At 46.2% G+C, this 23,527-nt stretch overlaps 1 protein-coding gene across 5 annotated transcripts in view; it reads right to left on the bottom strand.

Annotated features, from left to right (window-relative positions):
* Positions 1-2,182: 2,182 nt before the first annotated feature.
* The window catches only part of sez6b (seizure related 6 homolog b), a 170,157-nt gene continuing 148,812 nt past the window's right edge, over positions 2,183-23,527 (bottom strand). The window contains exons 10-18 of one of the 5 annotated variants that reach the window (XM_018748770.2): positions 15,715-15,911; positions 14,313-14,507; positions 11,554-11,745; positions 9,139-9,333; positions 8,827-8,865; positions 8,582-8,690; positions 7,713-7,812; positions 5,229-5,237; positions 2,183-3,716 (exon numbers count right to left, since the gene is read on the bottom strand). In XM_018748770.2, coding sequence (XP_018604286.2) covers positions 3,687-3,716; positions 5,229-5,237; positions 7,713-7,812; positions 8,582-8,690; positions 8,827-8,865; positions 9,139-9,333; positions 11,554-11,745; positions 14,313-14,507; positions 15,715-15,911 — 1,066 coding nt within the window. In that variant the 3' untranslated portion in view covers positions 2,183-3,686. Of the gene's footprint in view, positions 5,310-7,005; positions 7,813-8,581; positions 8,691-8,826; positions 8,866-9,138; positions 9,334-11,553; positions 11,746-14,312; positions 14,508-15,714; positions 15,912-23,527 lie in introns of those variants that run through there. The other 4 variants (XR_001965994.2, XM_018748771.2, XM_018748772.2 and 1 more) reach the window with 4 other exon arrangements.

Genomic DNA, 23,527 nt, shown 5'->3' with positions numbered 1-23,527 from the left:
AATCTTACTTATTGTGCTGTATATTTTTAAACTGCAGAAAGCGTGGGATAAAAAAAAACACCTCAGTGGGTGTGAAAAAATAATATTAGATTTAATATCCATGAAACAGAAGCCAGTAGCAGCTTTTTTTTTCTGTTAATGTCGTAAAATGTGTCGTCATCATTCTAGGGGCCAATGATAACTCTGTGTTCCATGTAACAGCCAATGACAACACCGATTTTTTTTTTGCAGGGTTCTGAAACCGTCTTCAAAGAGCACTGCTGTACGTGACGTATTTGTCAACAACTGCAATGGAGGCAATGGAATTAAATCACGCGATCATGTTTTAGACATTAATTTATGATTTTAATGGCTATATTGGATTTAGATACGAATTATGGGAACCGATTGTGGCATTAAGATAATGAGGAAAACCACGTTAACCTAATAATATAATTAACTTATTTTTTTTAGTACATCATCATTATGTATGTATGTGTATGTATACATCATTATCATCAGTATGATGATCATACACATACCGTATTACCTGCCTGCTGCAAGCTGAAGAGAATCAGAATTGTCCAGAATCATTTGTTTTATTTGAGATGTGTCTGTGTACGGTTATACCGAACAATTTTAGATAGAATACAGAACACCTTTTTCTCTTTTCAGTCATGGCTACTGTTGTGTCCATCTCTGAAAAGTGACAGTGTTGAAGCACTTAATTGATTGTTGCATCACTGATTTTACATAGCTGTATTAAACAGACATTGCATCAGTAGCAGAACATCAACAGAAATGTACTCAAAAACATTTTTTTGAAGACACATCTTTGACGTCCTTTGAAATCCACATAATAAAATATACACCGAGTTTCAGTCTCTTGGAAAGCAACACTTGTCCATCATATTTTTTTTAAAATTTTTTTAATGTTACTGAGACATGTTTTACCTGTACATTGATGGTGGTTATTAAAATGTGAAATTTCATTTAGAGCATTCAAAACTTCTGTTATAGAAATTAAATTTTTTTAATGTTGGACTGCTGTTAAGGGGCAGACATTTTTTTAACTGATAAAGAATAGTCATTTATATTATGTTAGTCTGGTACTGGGGAAAAAAAATCACATGATTTGTAGGTGAAAAAAAATACAAATAGTTTTCACCAGTTATTTTTCCTGTTATATTTCAGCAAAGAGTCAACTTAAAAATTTAACTTTATCCAGGAGATAGTGGGTGCAACTTGTTTATCTGAAAAGAATTCACACTTGTTAATCTCTTCTTTGAACTTAAAAACAAACAATGGTAGCATTTTTCACATCAGGACAATTTTTTGCTGCTTTATGATATTATCACATCACCTTAATATTAGCCCAACGGATGTACAAAGAATTCATAAAAATCATCTTGGATGGCAGTTGCCTAAAATGAAGCATTACCAGCAGGTGTTTAATCTATATTAGTCAGCCTAACTATTGGTCTGTGAATATATTTAGAAGAGTTTGTTACAGGTCACACAGAGATTTGAACCACCATTTGAAATTTACATGTTGATTGTATCCAATAAATGTTCAGAGAGCAGTGGACATTTCATGCTCCCAAGTGACTAAAGAGGTCAAGTCTTAGTTGATTTGACTGACCCAAAATGAGGCAGAAAAAGGACATGATGCAGAAATATTTTGGAATGCTGGAACACCGCAGACCTTGTGAAAGTCATTTTACTTCAGAGTTTTACTCTTGACGTTAACCGAGAAAGACCCTATGTGAAGGCATTCATGGGAAATGAAAAATTCACCGTGTGTTTCATTGAATTTGATTCATATGAATAAAGTATAACCTGCACTCTGCTCTGTTCCATACTAAGTGTTGTAGTAACTTTGTGAGGCTGCAGTGGACTATTCGTTGTCCAAACGCTTCCGATCCTTGCCAAGGCTAAAGTGAAGCCGGATCCCATCCCGTCACTCGGGATGTTGTGTGCGTGTGGATACAGTACAACTCATCTTCAAAGAGAAACTATCTGTGTTAACCGGTCTGAAGAGTATGCACATCTGAACAAGAAATGCTATATATTTCTGTCTCCCTGAACCGCAAGTGTTTGGAGAAAACTTTCAGAAGACCCTAACAGAATAGTTCTGCGATCAAGGAGAAAATGTATAAATGGATGACTCAGTTTCAAAGCTTGCAATTGTGTGTATGTTTTAATGTTTATTGCCTTTTATACCATTCCCATAAGCATATAAAACAAAGTACTGAATATACATAATGGGACATACATACATGTTTTCAGTTCAGTTCACTTTATTCTGTGAAGTTACTGAACCAAATTGATTTCTTCTCCCATTCATCCTGTTCACACCACCAGTAAGCTTGAATGGTCTTAGAGATTATATTACAATTTGGAAAAACACCTCCTTTGCACTGCCCCAGCATCACTTTTAATGATGTTTCTTAACAGACAAAACTAAAGGTGGATCCGCTGCCATTCAGAAAGTGTGTGAAGTGTGCCGACCAAGAGGGAACTGAAGAAGCTAAAACAGACAATAGCAGAAACTGACTCGAGGCACTAGGTATCACATAGAGTTCTTGACAACGAGGGTTTGCTGCTATTTGATAAAAAACAGTCCTGTATAGATTGTGTTAAGATGAATCGGGCAGTTCCCCATGACATATAAAGAACATTGTGACAAATGAATTTTCACATCAGTTAACGCCACAATCTGGCAACATGACATACATGTAGGATGGAAAGAACTCGAAACAAAAAGTCGAATTTGAAAGATAGGCGGTTCAAACATCCAACACATTTTTTTCTGTACCCATCATACATAAATGAATGACATCTTACTCCCTGCAATTTGACAGGTTTATTAACAGCCCGGCAGGATAGAAACCTCATGCAGGTATTCATGCCTATACAAAAGGCTGAAGAACATCTAATAAAAAGATGGAAATCAACACAGCACAAGGTTTGATCTTCTTGGTTCCCTGTGGAAATATGTACACTCTTTGACAAGCCTGGGCCTGCACCTATTTGACATTATGTGGGAAATGTACAAGTCCATTTTCTAAATTATCTAGTCAAACTTAGATGCCAAACACAGAGAACCACAGTGACATTTTGAGATACTCAACAAGCAGTTTAATAACACTTTAGGTAATGTCTGGATCCATTTTCTGTCTGATGGTTGACTGAGATGGAATGAAATCCAGAAACCCGAATGGGTTAGCAAGTCTCAACTTGTTCCACGTTCAAACTTTGAATTCACAGAATCTCAGTCATGTCTTGACTGACAATTTAAATGTCTTGATTGACGTTTAAGTTAAATACAATTTAGTCGTTGCCTTGTAACATTGACAAAGTATATGGACGAATATTAATATACTAAAAAATTGCATTTTCCCCTCCCTTATGACATACGACTGTACTTCATACTGTTGGGCTGTGTCAAAGGATAGAAAATGTACAAACACTGTTGGCTGGGCCATTGCTACCAAGCTCTACAAAAATAATATTGTGTTGTCCAGGCTCTTTGCAGTGCTCCCACAAAGTCCTCCGAGAATAACGATATGTACAGCGGATGGCGGGAGAAGAGCGTGATGGAAAGAGGAGGCGCCAAGGGAGTCACAGGAGAGATGAAGGGTGCAGACAAATTCCCACAAGGCAAGAATGGCTTGATTTCCCCCATGCTCAAATGTGCAGTGTCTCTAAATGGAAACCTCATACTCTCTGGTCTCCTGAAAAAAGAAAAAACCAGACGACATGGTGCATTTGAGATTGATGCATGTATAGATATAGATATGTATGCATTTTAATGGCTGGAAATTAACACAACATTTTCAAGTAGATCAGATATTGAAGTAATAAACAGTGAATACTGTCAGACAGTAGTGAAATGCAAGAAAAATAAAAAAAGTCAGAAAAGAGATCAACAGAGAAGAACTCAGTTAGTTGCAGGCCTTCCCAGCAGGTCTTGACCTCTAACTTTTTTTATTTTTAATAAAAAAGCACTCACTAGTAGAATTTGCCCATTGCTATGGAGCACCATGCAAACACTGTTCCAGCACACTGGACATTCTCAGTAGACTGACTACAGCAGCCCGATGTGACGTCAAGAAGACCCAGAGCAGGCACCGGTCTGTTTACCCACAATGCCAGGAGAGGACAGCAACTTCATTTCCTTTAGCAAATGTTTAATATTGCATCAACCATTCATTTCTTAGCAATCCTTTCAACTGTTTGAAGGGAAAAAAAAACAGCACACTGTGGAGCTGTCACCCTTTCTGCAAACACCTCTTCTGCAAAGGTGGAACTTACAATACTGATAAGAATAATAGAAAGACAAGGTAGAGGAAACAAGGGGAAATATGGGTGGAATAGGAGCAAAGGAGGGGACCGCTCATCCGTTCATCGTGAACCGAGTCAACTGAAATGGAGATGAGCTGATTTGAGGGTTTGGGAAATAAGGTAGCTCAAGTGTAGATTCAGTTGACCCTTGAGTCTGTCCTAGTATTATTGTATAACTCTTTACTGGGGGAAGCAATCCAGGTTAAGTTCCTTGATCAGTGGTACTTCAGCAGGAGCAGGGATTTGAACCTGAGTCCTGACTGATAAGTTCTATTCGGTATAGGAGAATCTGTGGTATAATCTCCACTGAAGCAGCCCATATCAATAACTTTACCATGCTCATGCGATCCTTTGTTCCAAAGGGTACTGGTTTTTTGAGGAAATGGTTGCTCCATCAAGAGGATGTTCCAAATATTAATATACAGAATTATGAAACTGAGGAATATTGAGCTCAAAAATGCCAGCCTTTCTATTATTCCGAAGTGATGAGTGTTAAACAACTGATGCAGTGTGGTGGTTGAGTGTTTCAACTGTAGTTTAACTTGAAGCAGCTGATGTGTGTGCTGCCCATGTCCACCCTTCCACCCCAGACCCCCCCAGGAAAGGCTGTGGAGGTGTGCTTGTGGGGGGGCATCTCAGGGACCTCCTCTCTCTTTACAATGGAGATATAAATAGGAATGTCAGGACATGTAAAGCCTGATGTGAGAGGTGTTTCCGTTTACATCAGAGGACTGGGAGGTGATAATGAGTTTGCATCTTCACTTTGGCGATCTAGTTAACGTTGCGCAAACCCTCTGCAGGTTTCCAGAGAGACGCTCATATGTCAGGACACACTAACAGGTGGACAGTGTCTGGGGCTCACAGTGGAGCACGGTTGTGTTGCAGGCGGCCGGCAGGCTTACCTCGCTGTTCTTCAGGGAAGAAGCCGCGGGGGGACAGACACACACACACAGTCGTTAGTAATCAGAGAGCGTGAGCCGGGGCTGATGGGAGCGGGAAGGGGAGAGGGATCCGGCCACAATGGCATCCGGCAGAGGAGCACATGGGAATGGAGAGAGTGAGACAAACACAACAGCGGTCCTTCGGCAAGCCTCTATTTGGAGCCCGCTTCTGTGGCTGGGCTCAAACACTGTTTTCTTTCTCACAGGTCCTTGCAGAGGTCAGGAAATCAACTGGAGACTCATGGGATGTTATGGATCTTTACATTTCATAATCATGCTTTCAAACACATGTACTGTAACTGAGTGTCACTGTAAGGTGGAAGTCCACGGAAGGGAGGCAGGACTCTGTGGCTCTCTTCCGTAAATAACCATCAATCACCTTGTGGTCTCCAGACAACAACTACACTGGACCCTCAGGTCCTGAACACAACCATAAGTCTGGGACCATAAGATTTTTCATATTTTTCTTTGTTTGTAAATCCAAAGTCATGTCTACCAGTAAGTCACAATCAATAAAAACTCAATTTACATTTATAAGACACTTTTGTCCAAGGCAACTTACAATGTTAAGATACCTGCAAATATTTACTCATTCAAACACCCGGGCAATTTTACTGGAGCAATGTACGGTAAGTACTTTACTCAAGGGTACTACAGCTGGATGTAGGATTCAAACCTGCAACCTGTGGGTCCAACGGAAGCTCTAACCACTACGCTACCAGCTGCCCCTTAATAAAGCAGCTCTCCCTTGAATGATCTATGGCTTAGCTTCTGTAAAAGTACATTAATTTCTAATAAACGAAAGAAAAACTTTGCAAAACATTACTAACTTTGAGCTATATTAAAATCAAAACTCGTTCAACTTAATTATAATCCATAGTAAGAGCAAACAGTATGCTCCTACTTACGAATGATATATATGAGCGGAAAATACTGTGGAATGGAGCCGAATTAAAGTGGTGCCATGCACCTACTCTGTTTGAGTGCTTTTTACTGCCATCTACTGGCTGGGCATGTAAACACAGGTACCGTTCACTGCTGCAGACAGGAAATTTAGAAAACAGATAGGTGAAGTAAATGTAGTTTAAAAAAATATATATATACATATGTCGTGTACATATCTTCAAAAATCTGTAACTGAAGTGTTTGTAACCTGAAGAGCCAGGGTACATATGGAAATTTGTGGAAAAATTATAGCAGTGACCTCAACTAATCACAAGGCGGTGCTATTTCACGCTATTGTTACAGTTATTTACTGATCTTTTATTTTCTGATCTGTTGCACATAAAAGTCATCGCAGCTGTAGCTCTTGACTGAAATGTGAAAACTTTGACTGGAAAATGTACACAGTGTAGCTGTGCAGCAACAAGTTTTATACGCACTGAAAGTTATGTTGCACTCAATTTATACCCAACATGTGTATGTTGGGTAGCACGGTGGCACAGCAAGTATCGCTGGTGTCTCACAGCACGTGGGTGGTGGAAGGGGACGTGGGTTCGATCTCTGCTCTGTGTGGAGTTTGCATGTTCTCCCTGTGTCTGTGTGGGTTTCCTCTGGGTGCTCTGGTTTCCTCCCACAGTCAAAAGACATGTTGTTGAGGTTCCCCCCCTAGTGCGTGAGTAACAGAGAGAGAGCGTGTGTTCCACTGATGTATGGATGAGTGACACATTGTAAGCAATGTATCTTCCAGTGTAAGTCACCTTGGTGAATAAGGTGTGTGGGTTGATAACACTACATAGAGTTCATTGGAAATTGCTTTGGAGAAAAAGTGTCTGCTAAATAAATAAATGTAAATGTCTGGGGAGTTCAGATGAAAGACGTATCAATCAGCCGTCACTGTGTTTATGGATTTTAAATTACCCTTCAGACCAAATAGTTGCTTCCCTGTCAACACAATGTTTTTCTCCCGGAAGTGACAGGCCTGTTTTTATCTCTGGTGCTCATCTTTTGGTTTGCCAGATGCAAGCTTCAGTGTTTAACAGAACATAAACCAAAAACCTTGTCTACTTTAGTTTCTGCCGCAAATGCAATGCAAGAATATAAAAAAAAGAAAGGCAAAAAAGCACAAAGTTTCATGTTCGACATGGAATGTGAGGGATGTTTTTGCCCACAAAGAGAGGTGGTAATAATAGGATTAGTAGGTTTAAATTGTGATCATGCAGTGACCCCTCCCTGAATGACCACAAGTGTTTTGGGCTGTGATGATGGTCATTGACATAACTTTTACAGTGAGTAGCTTTCAGCACTACCATTTGGAATATGAAAAATAGGTTGATTTTCATTCAGAAGGTATGCCAAAAGGTGATGTTTTATGGGCAGTAACCTAAAGGAATGCGGTTCTGTTGCAGTATTTTTTAACAGGAAGAGGTCGGCCAGATGTTGGTGATGTCTGTTGACAATGTGTCCTTGTGGGAATGCATGTCCATCACACACATCTTTACTTACTGCAGTCTCATAGATGGGGTTGTCGAATGCTGAGTCTGCTGCAATGTGGTCGTACGGCAGGGCGGTGGACATTGGCAGGAGGAAGGGCTTTCCTTGGACTCTGTTGGACAAGACAGACACTGATGACTCCTGTGTCTTTATCCTGGGTCTTGGGCATCAAACCCCTTCAGGATACAGCTTCAGGGCAAACATCAGAATGTAAGGTCACAGGTCGGAGGTGTAGGATTTGCAGATATCACAATGATTTGGGACACAAGACCTGTAACTTTAGATTTAGCGGTCAAAGTCACAAGAGCGGTTCTGCTGTTGTGCTGCTGTTGTCCGAAAAAGGTGTTAAACCTAAAGTACATTCATCTAACTAATGGCACGAGCCGAAAATACAGTGGAATGGAGCTGAATTAAGGTGGTGCCACACTCCTACTTTATTTGAGTGCTCTTTACTGGCATCTACTGGCTGGGAATGTAAACACAGGTACCGTTCACTGCTACAGAAAGAAAATTCAGAAAACAGATACAGTAAGTGAAGAAAAAGAAAATGCAGTTAAAAAATATAAAAAAATATACATATGTTTATGTAGAAGTGGAAAAACGTGTATCTTCAACATCTGTGACTGAAGTGTTTGTACCATATGGAAAACTTGTACATATGGAAAAATGACAGCAGTGACCTCAACCAAACACTAGATGGCGCTTCAGCTGTTTTATTTTCTCATCCATTGCAAATAAAAGAAATCAAAAGTATTACTTTTGACTGATATCAGAAAAACTTTGAGTTGTACAATTTAGTTGCAGATTATTTAGGTTTTTTCTGTTAAACTGAGTAAAATTGTAAGTGGTCTTGACTGAGAGAGTTAACAATAATAACTTACTTTGAGAAGTAGAGGTAAATTCCCACAATCAGAGCCAAGATGATGGCGACAGGAATGAAGACAGCAACTGCTATGCCTGTTCCCTCTATGTTAAAGTCTGCATTGGCAACTGGGCAAAACCAAGTGGCAGAGTAAGGACATGGCAATCAGAAAGGCACTTTGCAGTGATGCTATGGACAGAATGCACCTCCATGTAAGTTGAAGAAAACAGAGACAGGTCTTCACACAGTGGTGGCAGAACTCACCATCTAACCTGCGCTCGCTCACATAACCCATAGTGGAGGCTGCACAGGACCAGAAGAACATAAACGAACAGCATGAGAGACGCTGCATCGACAGACCAGCGCAAACAAAACCTTGCGCTTTCCCACAATAAATCAGTGCACACGTCATTGACCTATGAATATGAATCAGAGAGGAAATGATTTTAATTCTGTCAATAATCTAAAATAATTAATTTAGCCTTTTGACTGAATTTCAGTTCAGCCATCTACTTAAGCTTTGACTTGGACACACTGCAGCGTGATGTGTGGAATGCATGAGGGTGCAATTCTCACCATGGCAGACAGGGGGCGGGTGACTCCATTGCGAGGGGTGTCCAGCCGTGCAGCGGAGAGCCGGCTCTCCTTGCAGCTGGTAGCCGCTCTGGCAAGAGAATCGCAGCGTCTCCCCTGGCTGGTACGAGTGCTTCTCCTGGCTCTGGATGCTGAATGGTGGGGCCCCCGGGTGCCGGCAAGGCTCATAGCTCTCAGCTGCAGGGCACAGCAGACACAGACCATGGGTTCGTTGCCCAGAATGGCTGCGCTGTACCCTCTTATATCGCCCCCAAGGCGCTCATGAGCAGCACATGCTTGTAGAGGAGCTGTTAAAAATTCATGGATGGAGATCCCTGTTTGAGGGGCCTGTTGGATTGCACATACTGGAACAAACCGTAACCCCATGAACCTGGTCACATGATGCTCGATGGTCCAGACACACCAGGCAAGACCACACGCAGAATTCTGGGATATCCCAACCCGGCCACATACTGACCGCTCATGCGTGGTGGATATCGGCACATTTATTGTGATAAGCTCCCAGGCAATTAAAGGACACGCATTCCGGGCCTAATCTCGCAGGTCACGGCGGTCCTCCTCAATGGCTCTCGTGTCCTTCAGCTCCTGCAGATAAGGCAGAAGACTTCGACAGGCGTAATTAGAATGCCGAGGAGAGGAACCGGCAGACCAATTTCCTGTTTAAACAACGGGCCTCGCTCAAAGAATAAAACGCAGACGGAGCCCGCCGTTTGCCGCTCGCTGGGATGCCTGGACACGTCCACTCTTTAGTTTTACCTTAGAACAACCTGCAGCCTCGTCCAGCATGTCAATGTGTCATTCGTTATGAAGGCCTTTTTATAGCACAAACAATATAATTTTTTTCAGCAGATGCCTTCATCTATAATTATATTATTTCTTATTATATCGTGCCAAGTAGTTATTATAATTTTTTATTTATTCGCTGACACATTCCTCCAAAGCGATACACACTGATTTCCCCCTTTGCACAGCTGGGTAGTTTTCACCGGAGCAGGTATGGGTAAGTACCTTGGTCACAGGTACTACAGCAGGAGGTGGGTTTTGCAGGGTATTATACCTGTAGCTGGGATTTGAACCAGCAACCTTTTGGATCCAAAAACAGCACCTCTAACCACTACACTACTAGCTACCCCAAAATTTCTGTATCGTAACATTTAAATTGATCAATTTAGGAGATGCTTTTCTCCAAAGTGACTTCAAACGAACAATATGCAGTAGTATCAGCCCACACCTTATTCAGCCAAGGTGACTTAGAATGCATCAGTCATCCCTACACCAATGAAACACACTTTCTGTCACTCACACACCTACAATGGGTGACATTTTTTAAAAAAAGAGTCACCAATCCACCTGAACAGGATGTCTTTGGACTGCGGGAGGAAACCAGAGCACCCGGAGGAAATCCACAGAGACGTGGAGAAAGCATGGAAACTCCACGCAGACTGAGCAGGGATCAAACCCAAGTCCTCTCACACCACCCAGGAGCTGTGAGACAACAACACTACGTCCAACATTAAGCTACATCCTGCAACTTATCCATTTATACAGCTGGATAATTTTAGTGGAGCAATCAGGGTAAGGAGGTTGCTCAAGGGTACTACAGCCAGAGATGTGATTTGAACCAGCAACATTTAGATCTAAAAGCATCGGCTTCCACCCCTACACGATCCACTTATAGCACTTGAGCGCCATGCTGCCTTTGCTAATAATAGTGAAAGAGCGATCACAGTAACACCAGCGGAAACAGTAATGGAGCAGTGAGACAGACCATATTCACAGGTGCTCTGCTCAGACAGAGGGTCAGTGTAACAGCTGTTAATTATCTCCTTTCTCCCAGTTTACTCGTCCCCGTTTCCATCTGGCCGTAGTGCCGCACCTCTCATCGGTTACAGATTTTCAGCAGCTATATGTGACATCTCACCTTCTTTTCACTCTGCAACCGTAAAAGCAGTGATAAAAGGACAGGTCCAGCCTCACTGCTGTCTGGGAGAGCGTACAAGTCCTTTACATTTAATCATGTAACTGATGCTTTTCCCTAAAGGAACTTGCGATGTTAATTATTTACCCATTTATACAGCTGGGTGACTTTTTTATGGGAGCTATTTAGGGTAAGTACCTTGCTCAAGGGTACTACAGCTGGGATTCAAACCAGCAACCTTTGGGCCCAAAGGCAACAACTCTAACCACTACATTACCAGCTGTCCTTTAACATCCCCAACCTGGCAAAGTTGTTCAGGCTGGAATGTCTTTCTCTGACCCCACTGTCATCTCAGCACGAGTTCAGTCAGGGACTTGTTAGTGACAACACTTCTTGTAGGATGTGTGTATGAGTATGTGCGTGCATGTGCGTGTGCTGGTGAGCACAGCCAGTGGGTTATGCTGATCACAGACACTCACGGACACACTTGGGCGGCCTCTCGCTCCACTTAGGCCCCCTGGAGTCGCGGTTGTGGCAGGTGAGCAGACTGTTGCCGGTCAGCATGTAGCCCCTGTTGCACACATACTGGACCGTGGAGCCCACCGTGAGCCGATGACCGGACATCACCCTGCGGCTGTGCTCCACGCTGCCGGGGTCTGGGCACGACAGCACTAAGAACACAGTCATGGGTAAGAGCGTGTCAGTTCACCCCTCCATAACTAGAGCTTCTCGCAGCAGCTGCCCATCACTTTACCCCATACACAGATATCTTTATTCTTCCATTATACTGTACAATTGTAGTAAAACACAGTACTCAAAGTAACCTATTGAACCCGTCCACAGGACTCGTCCCTGCCTATTGTATTGGTGAACCAGTATATTAACCTATATATTTGTAAAATATCCAATAAATACACACACACACACACACACACACACACACACACACACACACACACACACACACACAAACACACACATTTTCTGAACCGCTTGTCCCATATGGGGTCGCAGGGAACCGGAGTCTACCCGGCAACACAGGGCGTAAGGCAGGAGGGGGAGGGGACACACCGAGGACGGGATGCCAGTCCGTCGCAAGGCACCCCAAGCGGGACTCGAACCCCAGACCCACTGAAGGGCAGGACCAGGACCAACCCACTGCACCACCGCACCCCCTATCCAATAAATAATTATTAATATTTATTTGCCAGGCTGGGGGGCGCAGTGGCGCAGTGGGTTGGACCGGGTCCTACTCTCTGGTGGGTCTGGGGTTCGAGTCCCGCTTGAGGTGCCTTGCGACGGACTGGCGTCCCGTCCTCGGTGTGTCCCCTCCCCCTCCGGCCTTACGCCCTGTGTTGCCGGGTAGACTCCGGTTCCCCGCGACCCCGTCTGGGGCAAGCGGTTATGAAAGTGTGTGTGTGTGTGTATTTGCCAGGCTCATTTAAATATCCTCTTTAAGAGATAAATGTGAGTGAGTTTCTAGATGAATGCCAATAATTCATAAGGACTGAATCCAACCCGCACAAAAGGGATACTTACATAATTGTCTACTGTCTGTACAAAAATCCCACTCACTCTATGACAAAACACAAGTATTTCAGAATTATGTTTCAGATGAAAAGTTGCAACCTGGGACTTACTGTACGCCACTGTAAGGCTGCACTAGCAGTTCTCCTCCCAGCCACTAGGTGGCCTCTGTGTCATTTATTAGCAGTCGGGAGGCTGAGCAGCGCGCGAGCGCCTATCAACAGCCCACATTTCCACCAGAGTAATTAGCTCTGCCCAAATGATTTACGGTTTTCCATTAATGTTTTGATTTTAAATGTCTGCTTGTTAAATGCAGCGTGACTATTGTTTTGACATAAATTACACTGGTACTGTTATAAAACACGGTAATGAAAAAATGAGTGAGCCCCAGCGCTCCGCAGTAGCCCTGTCAACCCCCCCTACGCTGCTGGTGCGGAATCCACCGGTTAGGGTGAGAAGTAGGGTAACAGTAGGAGTAGGGATAGGAGTAAGTTTAGGGTTAGGGTTAGAGCTACCAGCTCCCCTTCACACCAGGTGCAACTACTCTTCTTCTCAAAGATTCTTTTCTGTCCAACACATCAGTGCCCTCTTATCCTCGCTTGCACAGAGACAACCTGCAGTACTGCTCCCCCATCAGGGACATTATATTTACTTATTTGGGAGATGATTTTCCCCAAAGCAACTTACAATCAATACTATGTAGTGTTACCAGACCACACACCTTATTCACCGCGGTGACTTACACTGCTAGATACACTACTTACGGTGGGTCACTCATCCATACATCAGTGCAACACACACACTCTCTGTCACTCACACACTATGGGGGAACCTGAACTGCATGTCTTTGTGGGAGGAAACCAGAGCACCTGGAGGAAGACACAGGGAGAACATGCAAACTCCACACAGACTGAGTGGAGGTCGAACACACGTTCTCTCGCGCCATCCAAGTGCTGTGAGACAGCAGCGCTGCTCGCTGTGCTGCTGTGCCGCCTCTATGGGCCGGTGCTGGAACAACTGTGGCAGTTTCTTCTCTCGCATGCGGTGCCCCGGTGCTGCCGTGACACTAGGGGGCATGGTCTCACCCACCAGGCTGTGTGTAAAGGAGTCGCTATGTGTTCCCACCCTCCCATGCAGCTGGTGCCGGGCCCTTGTTGGCCACCCAGAACAGCCCAGTCAGCCGGGATCCTTATCGATCTGCACAGAATACGTTGCAGATGTGTTCCCCACAAACAGTCCAGTGTCTGGAATGCACCATTAATAAAGTGCTTTGTGTGTCGGCGCACTTTCGCCGGGGAGGCATGAGAAAAGCTAAACGAAATTGAGTCTTGAACAGAGGGAGCCATCCCTCAACCCCGTCCCCCACCCAGTTTTCTGAATGGCAGGCAGGGGGGAATGGGATTTGCTGAAACACGGTAACAAAGGCTGTTTTCGTGTTCCGAGCTCAGGGACAGAATGCCGCAGGACTGTGAATTGAAGCCACGTCCTCGTGACTGGAGCCCGACGCAAAATCCAAGTTATTACCCATGAAGCCGCTCTCCGTCTCCCGGCATCCTTGGGTACGACTGTGAGGGAGCGGCGGCGAAAACAGAAACGGACAGCCGCCCGCATTTCACCTTCATTTAGAAGGACATCTGGCCCCCTCCCACTAGTCACAACTGATGTGGAGGGCAGGGAGAGGGGGATTATGGGATTGTGTTGGCCTCCTCACCTTTCTCGCAGCTGGGCAGGTCGCCACTCCATGTGAGGTCCCACTGGCACATGAGGATCTCGGTGCCCACCAGCTCGAACCCGGGGTAGCACTGGTAGGTGATCACCGTGCCGTGCACGAGCTCCGGGTGCGAGGTGCTCTTCCAACCGTTGGTAATTTCCGGTAACTCAGGGCAGGTGTCGTTACGGGGGACCTCTGCGGCACAGATGTGTGTGAGAGGGACAGAAAGCGTGTTAGAGGGAGAGAGAGAGCTGGATAGGCAGGAGTGCCCCAGGGTATCATTCTTGATGTGGGAACCGCTATCCCACGCCATCCGAAAACAAAACAGATCTCATTTACTCTTAAAATAACAGATCATCTTGCTTTAAGGTTGCGCAGCTTGCTGATCTAACAAGACGGCCCAGCGGAGTCGAGATGGATCGCCCCCATGTGTATTCCGCACGCAAATTAACCTTCACTAAACAGGGAAGGGTGCCTTCTGTGTGTACGGGCTGTGCGAAGCCCCGCCGTGGTACGACGCGGCGCCACCAGGGGGCGCCACGTGGCGGCACCAGCCTCCATCCTGGCTCTGGCCCAGCTGCCCGTGAGGGGGACGGGGTTCGCGGCCTTCTGCAAACGAGACTAATGCAGACAAACACGCAGTAATTGTGTGTGAGCCCTTGACAAGCGCACCTGCGCGACTCAGCTGTGCTTCCGTGCGCAGCGTGAACGGACTACAAAGCACCTGCCACCACCGCCCCCCCGTGGCACCCCACCACCACCACCGCTGTCATCTGCATTCCACTGCTATTACTCCCCCCCTTCCTTCCCCTCTCTCTCTGTCTCTCGCTGCATGGAATCAGTCGTGTTATCAGATATCTTTTTTTGCAGCTCGGCACAGCGCTCTGCTGGTGGAGTATTTCACACTTGGTCCCGGGGACGAATTTTGGCGCCTGGTACCAAAATGCATGAACAGGTCCCTTTGCCTCCCTTCCCCTTAACCTCCGGATCTATGTCCCCCAACCGAAGTGCCCGTGTCTCCTCCGAGGGGACGCCTTGCTCCTTCGTTGCGGTCCGCTATGGCACTGACCCGGTGACCCACCGTGAATTAATTTATGGGGACGCTCATGGCGGAGCCGGGGGCTCTGTGGTGCTTGGTGCCGTATCTGTGACAAGAGGCTAATTAAAAACGCTTCAGTTTTAATTAGCACATTGAACAGTGTTTTGCAAAGCCCAGCGTGGGCAGCTTCTCAGCACGGTGTTGTTCTGAGTTTGGGCCTGAGCCACTTTACATATTTGCGAGACGGATGTTCTTGGTGTATCTGTCAGACACGGACGGGCAGGGAGACAGCTGGGATGGGTCATACGGGAAGGAGGGATACAGCGGGAGGTTCGGTCGGTCATGGGGGCTGGAGGGCCGTACCAAAGAAGTGGATGACAAAGCCGTTGTGGTAGCCAAAGATATTGGTGGCGGGGTCTGACTGGAACTGAATGGTGACGTCAGCCATGGAGGTGAAGAGCTTGAAGCGCGGGCGCGAGCCGGCGTACTGCCCGAGGATTTTAGCCGTCAGGTCATCTCCGTCATAGAAGGTCAGCACGTCATTCTTCCCCACGTGGAGGCTGCGCAGGGACAATGGGAATGTGTTACACCACAAATGTTACCTGGCTCATCCTGGATTTAGAATATGTGCCATGCCTCTGCCAGTGGGTGGCGCAGTCGTTAGAGCCTTCCACTCAAAGGACCCGGGTTTAGATCCCACCTCCTACTCTTGGACCCTTGACTGAAATACTTACCATGAGTTGCTGCAGTAAAAAAGACCCAGTTGGTAAATAAAACCTGACATTATAGGTTGCCTTGGACAAAAGTGTCAACTAAATGTTAATAATAATTTCTTGTAGCATGGCAGTAAACAAGGAACAAATTGAATTTGCATGTCTCGTACTGGTGACTGGAGTGGTGTGGCAGTGTAATGGTGCGGGGATGACGAATCAGTGTGTGGCAGAGGGTTGATCCACACATGGTGTCCTGCAGCGAGTGGTGCAGTACAGTGCAGGGTGGTATGGCACAGTTAGTAGCCAGGATTAAATGAATACAGTATGACATGGCACGATTAGTACACAGGACTTGTTAAATACAGTGTGGTTTGACATGGTTAATAGCCAGGACTAGTTAAATGTAACATGGCATGATACAATTAGTGGACAGACCTGGTGAACTGGTTAAATATAGTGTGGCATGGCATAATTAGTAGCCAGGGTTAGTTAAATAGAGTATGATATTACATGATTAGTAGCCAGGACTAGTTAGATACAGCATGGTATGGCATGGTTAGTAGACAGGACTAGATAAATTCAGTATAAAATTGTGCAATTAGTAGACATGACTCCATTTACATTTACATTTATTCAATTAGCAGGTGCTTTTCTCCGTAGTTACATACATCTCAGAAAAGACAATTTGTGCATTACATTAGGAGAAAGAGACATAGTTGCAGACATGTGATTCTTAAGTAATTTGTTTCTTTCCGCTCTATGCGCCTATGTTCATCACACGAGTAGCTGCATAAAACTCAGAACAGACGATTCCTGATCACCATCTGATAATTTTTTTTGAGATGCACAAACATTTACGTACAATGCAGGAGGAGCGGCTGTGCAAAGGCTTGTCCGGGCACGATCATAAAGTTACGGTGCATGAACATTTACACCTTACATGAACTTAGGAGATCATGGGTGATGTGAGTCTGGAAGAGGTGAGTTTTCAGATCCTTTTTAAATGTGGGCAGAGTTACGGTCCATCCCTTGAATGACTCCCAACTCGCACCGTCCTGCCTGCTACAGTTCTGTTTTGGACATTTCCCTCCTGTCTCCCACTCTTGTCTTTATTCCGCTGCCTTTATTAATCTCCAAGCCACACTGCAGCCTCCCCTGGGTTTAAAACAGATCCTCCCTTCACTCTCTCACACACTTGGCCAGGACAACTAAGGATTCTCTTTCATCCCCCAAGTCCTATTTTTCCTTCCTAATTGGCCACTTCTTAGTGAAGTGGGAAAAATGAAAAGATGCTTCTGTAACTCAGTCAGGCGTTGTCGGTTTAGCAAAAAAAAAAAAAAAATTAATATGGATCGGAAAATATTGCACCCAGTTTATTTCATACACCCCTCTGGTGCTTTGAAAGGCTGTAGAGCTTCAGTTGGACCGGTCTGCTGAGCACCTGATTTTCTGTCTCCAGGGTCACTATGTCATAAGGAGGTGAGCAGCAAAGTGAGCCCTAATTTCTAAGGGAAAGTGTTCAACCAAGACTTTTGATGTAGTACTACGTCTTTCTCCTCACAAGGTGGGGGGGGTAACTTGGGAATTGACCGTCACATAAAAATGCAACCCCCTCTTGCCACTACTGCTCGCAAATGAAAAGACACAGAGAGATAGTGCATATATCGTTGGACAGAGGAAGGAACACTGCATCAAACAAGATATGAACGGCCACTGCCGGTTCAGCCTGAGCGAGCTGGCAAGATTGCGAAAATGTGCCACGTTTGGCTCGTTATGGAGTTGCCGCACGTTGCGCTACGTCACCACGTTCGAACCACATGCCATAGCGTTGACGTCAGCACCTCAGTTCGTTGCTAGAGAGCCGCGCTATTGGACACGTATCGTGCCGGCAGGAAAACCTACATTTAGAGCGAGGTAGGGGGCCCGAAGGCGGATCATCGAGTTAAACATTTCAAAGATGCCCAAGAAACACGACGCAAAGTACTATCGCGACCGACGAGCTGCGCTTAGGGATCAAGCCGAGGCCTCTGGGATTCGAAAGACACCGGCTCAGCGAAAGCGGGAGAAGGTGGCACGGGAGGCTGCAAAATTGCCTCGGGAGGCCTCGGAGCCGCAGCCATCGACTTCTCGCACACCCAACATCGTCGTGCAGCACGAGCCCATGGACGTGCAGCAGCGACCGACCTGATATCTGGACCGAGTGGGTCGGGGATCACCACCCACACGTAGTTCTCCGTAAAGCTGTGCAACGTAGTAAAGCTATGCACCTGAACATTTTTTAGCACCTTTTACTGCGAATTTTAGCATAGCAGCACAATAAAGTGACCCACACCTATACCTCTCTGCCGCTCTCATTCCCAGATGCTCCACCAGGCAGCCAAACAACAGCAGAGTCCTCCAGGATGGGATTTTGTCCCGTTTTGTGAATGTCTCCGAAGGTCTCGGACAGACGTGTCCACATGTGAACCGTTAGAAACCACCAGACTGGAACTTCAGACGTCGGCTTTAAAAATAAGAGGGTCTGAAGTCCGCTTCTTTGGCCATCGTGATTTTACACGTTGTTTGTGAAATATACGATATACCAATCAATTGCAGTTTGGACTTTGGAGTTTGAAAATGCCGGATGGATTTTGAATAAAAGATACAGGAGAATGAATAATTAATTCAACATTCTCAGAGACATCGCTCATGAATATGTAATCGCACGAATGGCGGCTCGATCGCCTTGTAGAAAGGGAGCGGGACTCGGTGGTCATGCGCTGGCTGGGGAGCGCGGGAGTTTACTGGCTCCGAATGCCGTCCGTAGCCAGACTCCAAGAAGAATGATCCAAGGAGACCATCGCTCGCTCTGACACGCCAGCATCTCTGTTCAACAAGGCAGGCCACCCCCAAGTGCTTCTGATAACTATTCTCCTTCTCGCCAATATAAAGCACCTAAATCTCATGGATACAATAATCTCTTTCCTTCTGCCAGAGCGCTCTCACGTTAACTGCCCAACTCCACCCACAGCTCAGCTGGTTGACCATAGGAGGTGCTGTGAGCAACACGGGGAGAGGAACCCAGCCATTTCAGCATCCCAACAATCTGGAAACCAGCTGAATGATAACTGACGATACTCCGAACCCCTCCAACCAGCCCACTGTACATCCCCAAGTAGGCAGCCGATTCACAAATTTCAGCAACCTTTGTCGGGAAGTCCTTGTTTCCATGACGACGTGGTGCATGCTGATGGATGTGCGTCGGATAATTAACCGAGGGCCTCGGCCTCGCTGTTCGTGACCCTCGCAACCGTGGAGTCGTCACCCAGATGAGCGGGCGGAGGAGGACCTTCATGCCGTCCACCACAGCCAACTGCAGACACCACCAGGGTGGCGTCCTACTACTGGAGCAGAAGGGGTTAAAGAGGACAGAGTTCTCTGCGCTGATATGAGTCTCCTGCCACATCTAAAATGGACCTTGCTGCTTGGTATAGTAGTCATAGTTTCTGAAAAATGAACTGGAAATTGATAACGTGCTGCGAATGAACACACTGCAAGCCCACCCATGTTTCATCCACGTAGGACAGTCATCTCTCAGCATCTAAAGCCCAGCGGCTCCAGACTTAAATGTTGAGCGGAAAAACCTTTATTTTCCCGCTTGAGCTTTAATTACAGCACATGATAAATTGTCGTACAAACGGCGGCTGAATTTCACGGGTCCTGACAGAGGCGCGCAGGTCACTCTTGGACTGCTGCACCTGGGCGTCCGTCCGCTGATAAGATCGAACATATTTCCATGTTCGGCAGCGGTAATGCGACTTTTGTATAATCAAAGACGAAGCTTGGGGTGGCTTCGCTCGTGGGCGCAGCTGTCACGTCGCACCCGCAAAATGCATTAACCTTTAAAATCGGAGAATCGGGAGAGGCATGTTCCCCTCTCGCAGCTGGGGGAGGAAAGGGGTGGGGTGGGGGGGGAGTCTGGGAGAGTGTGACATTTGTTCAAGAGGCACAAAAAAAAGGAAAAAAAAAAAAAAACAAGTGAAGAAAAATAAAGGGGAAAAGCCATTTCTGCCCCCGGGTGGATGGAACACAAAGCATGTGACTGAATGAAACTTTATAGGCCTTCAAGTACATTTTGGGAAGGCAACGCATTAAAAACCAACACCTGTGTGTACATAAGCCCCCCCCCGAGGGTGACAACACCGTCTGCCTGTTCCCCTGGGAGAGCCATAGGTAAAAGCAATCCAGTTGCACCCATCAATCACCTGTCACTGACTCACCCAAAACTGCCGTAAAATTCATCTGGCATCCAGACTGCATTTACATGCGGTGGCGATTGTAACGTCTTCATGATGGATGGCAGGCCAGAGGAGCAGCTCTTTAATAGCCATTAGGACCCCCTCCCCCCCGACGCAAATTCGTCTGCCTGACTGATCGCTGTTGTCGGAAAATCTCGTTTCCAATCAGGCCTCGTGCACCTGAGCCGGCATGGCGGTGCCTCGCTCCCTGGGATCTCCAGACTCCCTGCGCACAAGTCCCCGGAGCTGTGGCTCCGCAGTTCGGCGGGTTCCCGGTGTATCATCACAGGCCGCTCCGATGCTGCGTCTCACCGGGCGAGAACGAGGAGCTGGAAGCACATTATACGACACCAGTATGTCCATCGAAACCTGTCTCATTCTACTCTTAGATATCACACAGCGCTTTTACCCTTCAGCACAATGTGAGGAACGCCGATATGGAAGCCTATTGCAGGTGCCTCCGTATAGCTGCAAGTGATTTAGGATGCCTCTGCACCTGAGTCCTAAGCACTGGATTTAAGCTTCTTGGTGCTTTCCGTGCATCGCAGGTAAATCCTCACCTTTACAAGATGAAGGATGCGCTGTCTTCTGATCCGTCTATACCTTGTCTGTGTGTTCAGCATTTTGTTATTCATACTTGACAGAGACGCTAGTATTGACGCACGAGAGCGTGTGATTCTGGGAGAGGGCGTGGGATGCCTGAAGCCGGGGACACAAACAAAAGAGCCGAAAGAGGAGCGCTGGTAGCGTTGTGGTTGCAGGTGCTACTTTTGGACCCAAAGGTTGCAGGTTTGAATCCCATCTCCACCTATAGTACCTTTGAGCGAGGCGCTTACCCAGAATTGCTCCAGTAACGTTACTCAGATGAATAAATGGGTAAATAATTGTAATTTGCTTCGGAGAAAAGTGTCAGCTCAAAGAATAAATGTAAATACACACCCGTTGAGGAAGAAGATGGGGCAAGGGGTGGAATCATCAGTGCAAGGTTACGATTGCATAATAATGCAATGGTTAGAGCTACAGCCTTGGGACCTAAAGGTTGCAGGTTTGAATGCCAGCTGTAGAACTCCTTAGCAAGGTTCTTACCGTCAGTTGCCCCAGTAAAGTTACCCAGCTGTACAAATGGGTGAGTAATTTCAAGTAGCGTAACATTGCAAGCCCTTTTGGAAAAAAGCATCTGCTAAATGACTAAAATGTAAATTTTGCACTTTCAGCACTCTTTCTAGACACCTGGTTCACTTGCACTCTTATACACATGATTTCAGGACCTCGTCCTATTCTTTGCTCTCGTTCCCCATCCAAATAGGCCTGTGGATCAGCTGCTCGGGAGGCCGTGAAACGAGACAGCCGACAAATGAAACCGCGGTGGTGCTGCCTCCGCTCATACCTCGGCCGTCTCGAGCGTCGAACGCTACAAAACTCCGTATCGATCAGCCGTGCCGAAATGAAGGATGAACACGTTGCGCGAAATGGTGGACGATAATCGAGCGGGAGAACCAAGAAGCACGCTCACTTTTTTTGAACTGTCGCACCTGCAAGCGAAGATCAGAATTCTTTTTTTTCCCACCTTCACCATTAATTAATATTTAAACATTTGTGCTGCTCGTAGAGACGGGTAAAGCGTGCTTTAATGGTTGAAAGGCCTGTCTTTTTTTCTGAGCAGACTCCTTCAACTGAAATACATCAAATGAAGCGAGAGGGAGCTGCCAGCATTGCTTTGAGGAGATCAGTCTTTCTACACGCTGCTGCCGTGCTGCGGTGCCGCTCTGATTCTGAAGGAGACTCCCAGAGAGCTGGTTCTATGAACCACAGCGTCACACTCTGGCTGCTCCTCATGCTGTTATTTCTACACATCTGTGACAAATGACCTGGTCTCAGTTTTTGCATTCAGCAGACTTCACTCTGGAACTCTTAGGTCGGATGAGGTGTAAGGGGGAAGGGAATCACACACACACATTTTCTAAACCGCTTATCCCGTACGGGGTCACAGGGAACCAGAGCCGAACCCAGCAACTCAGGGCGTAAAGCTGGAGGAGGAGGGGACGCACCCAGGACAGGACGCCAGTCCATCACAAGGCACTCCAAGCGGGACTTCAACCCCAGACCTACCGGAGAGCAGGACCCGGTCCAACCCACTGAGCCACCGCGTCCCCCGGAAAGGAGTCAAGAATTACAATTTTGATCTCTGGTCCTCTGTTTTTTTTCTCCGGTGAAATAGGGGCTTGAATAGGGGAGTCATGGTAACTAGGTGTCTGGTAACTAGATATATATGTTAGAGCGCAAAGGTTACCAGTATGCACCACGTTCATAAGAACAAAGAGGGCTGTGGCTCTTGAGCCTGGGGGGGGGCTGCTATTTTTAATGGTTTTTAGAGCTATTTCTAGGTACGGTCAGTGTTTTTTGGCTGCACTGTTCATTAAATGACAACGTGTTTGTCTGACTTCCTCTGGTCTCAACACCAGCGGTCAGTCCCATTTCCCAAACCATGCTGCTGACTCTCTGGAATGGCAGGTAAATACAGCACAGATTAATGTCGCTTCCACAATAGGTGCAACCCCGGCGCCTCAGTAGATCATACTCATTGTGCTCAATAAAAAAAAGCACAGTTCTGTCGAGTTTTTTTGACGCTGCGTAAGTGTTGGCTGTGAATAAACCTTTAGTGCCGGAATACATAGCTCATTCCTGTGATGGAGGATGAGGTTTTGATTTTTCCTCATCCACCTTCAAATGTTGAACATGGAGACTGGAATCAATCGGTAACTTTTGTCTTTTTGTCAAATATGCTATTAGGCTGGTTATCGTACTAACCAGCACTGATTTCTTCTTTGGCTACCATTGTACTTGTCTGACAGTCATTCCAATTCTATACACGAGGGGGCACTCTTATCCCCCCCAGCAAACAGTTGGGCAACTGCATTCTCTGCATGTCCTCCCTGCCTGTTGGCTTCTGGGTGAGGGGGTAGTCCGGGCCAACCCGGAGGCATGTCGGCTTTCACCCGTGCGACTCCCCGGCTTGTGCCAACCCAGCTGCAGCCCACTCGGCAAGCCCTCCTGTTTCGACCGAACTCATTAACCAGCCGTTGATAGGCACCGTGCTCTCTCGTAATTGGGAAACGTGGGCACAGCGATGGATGATTATGTGGGAGTGAAAGTGCTCTCATTACTAGGGTGTAAAGTGTTTCCAAA

Source organism: Scleropages formosus, chromosome 10 (genome assembly GCF_900964775.1).
Source record: "Scleropages formosus chromosome 10, fSclFor1.1, whole genome shotgun sequence".
NCBI lineage: Eukaryota > Metazoa > Chordata > Actinopteri > Osteoglossiformes > Osteoglossidae > Scleropages > Scleropages formosus.
This window is presented reverse-complemented; position numbering and strand designations above follow the sequence as displayed.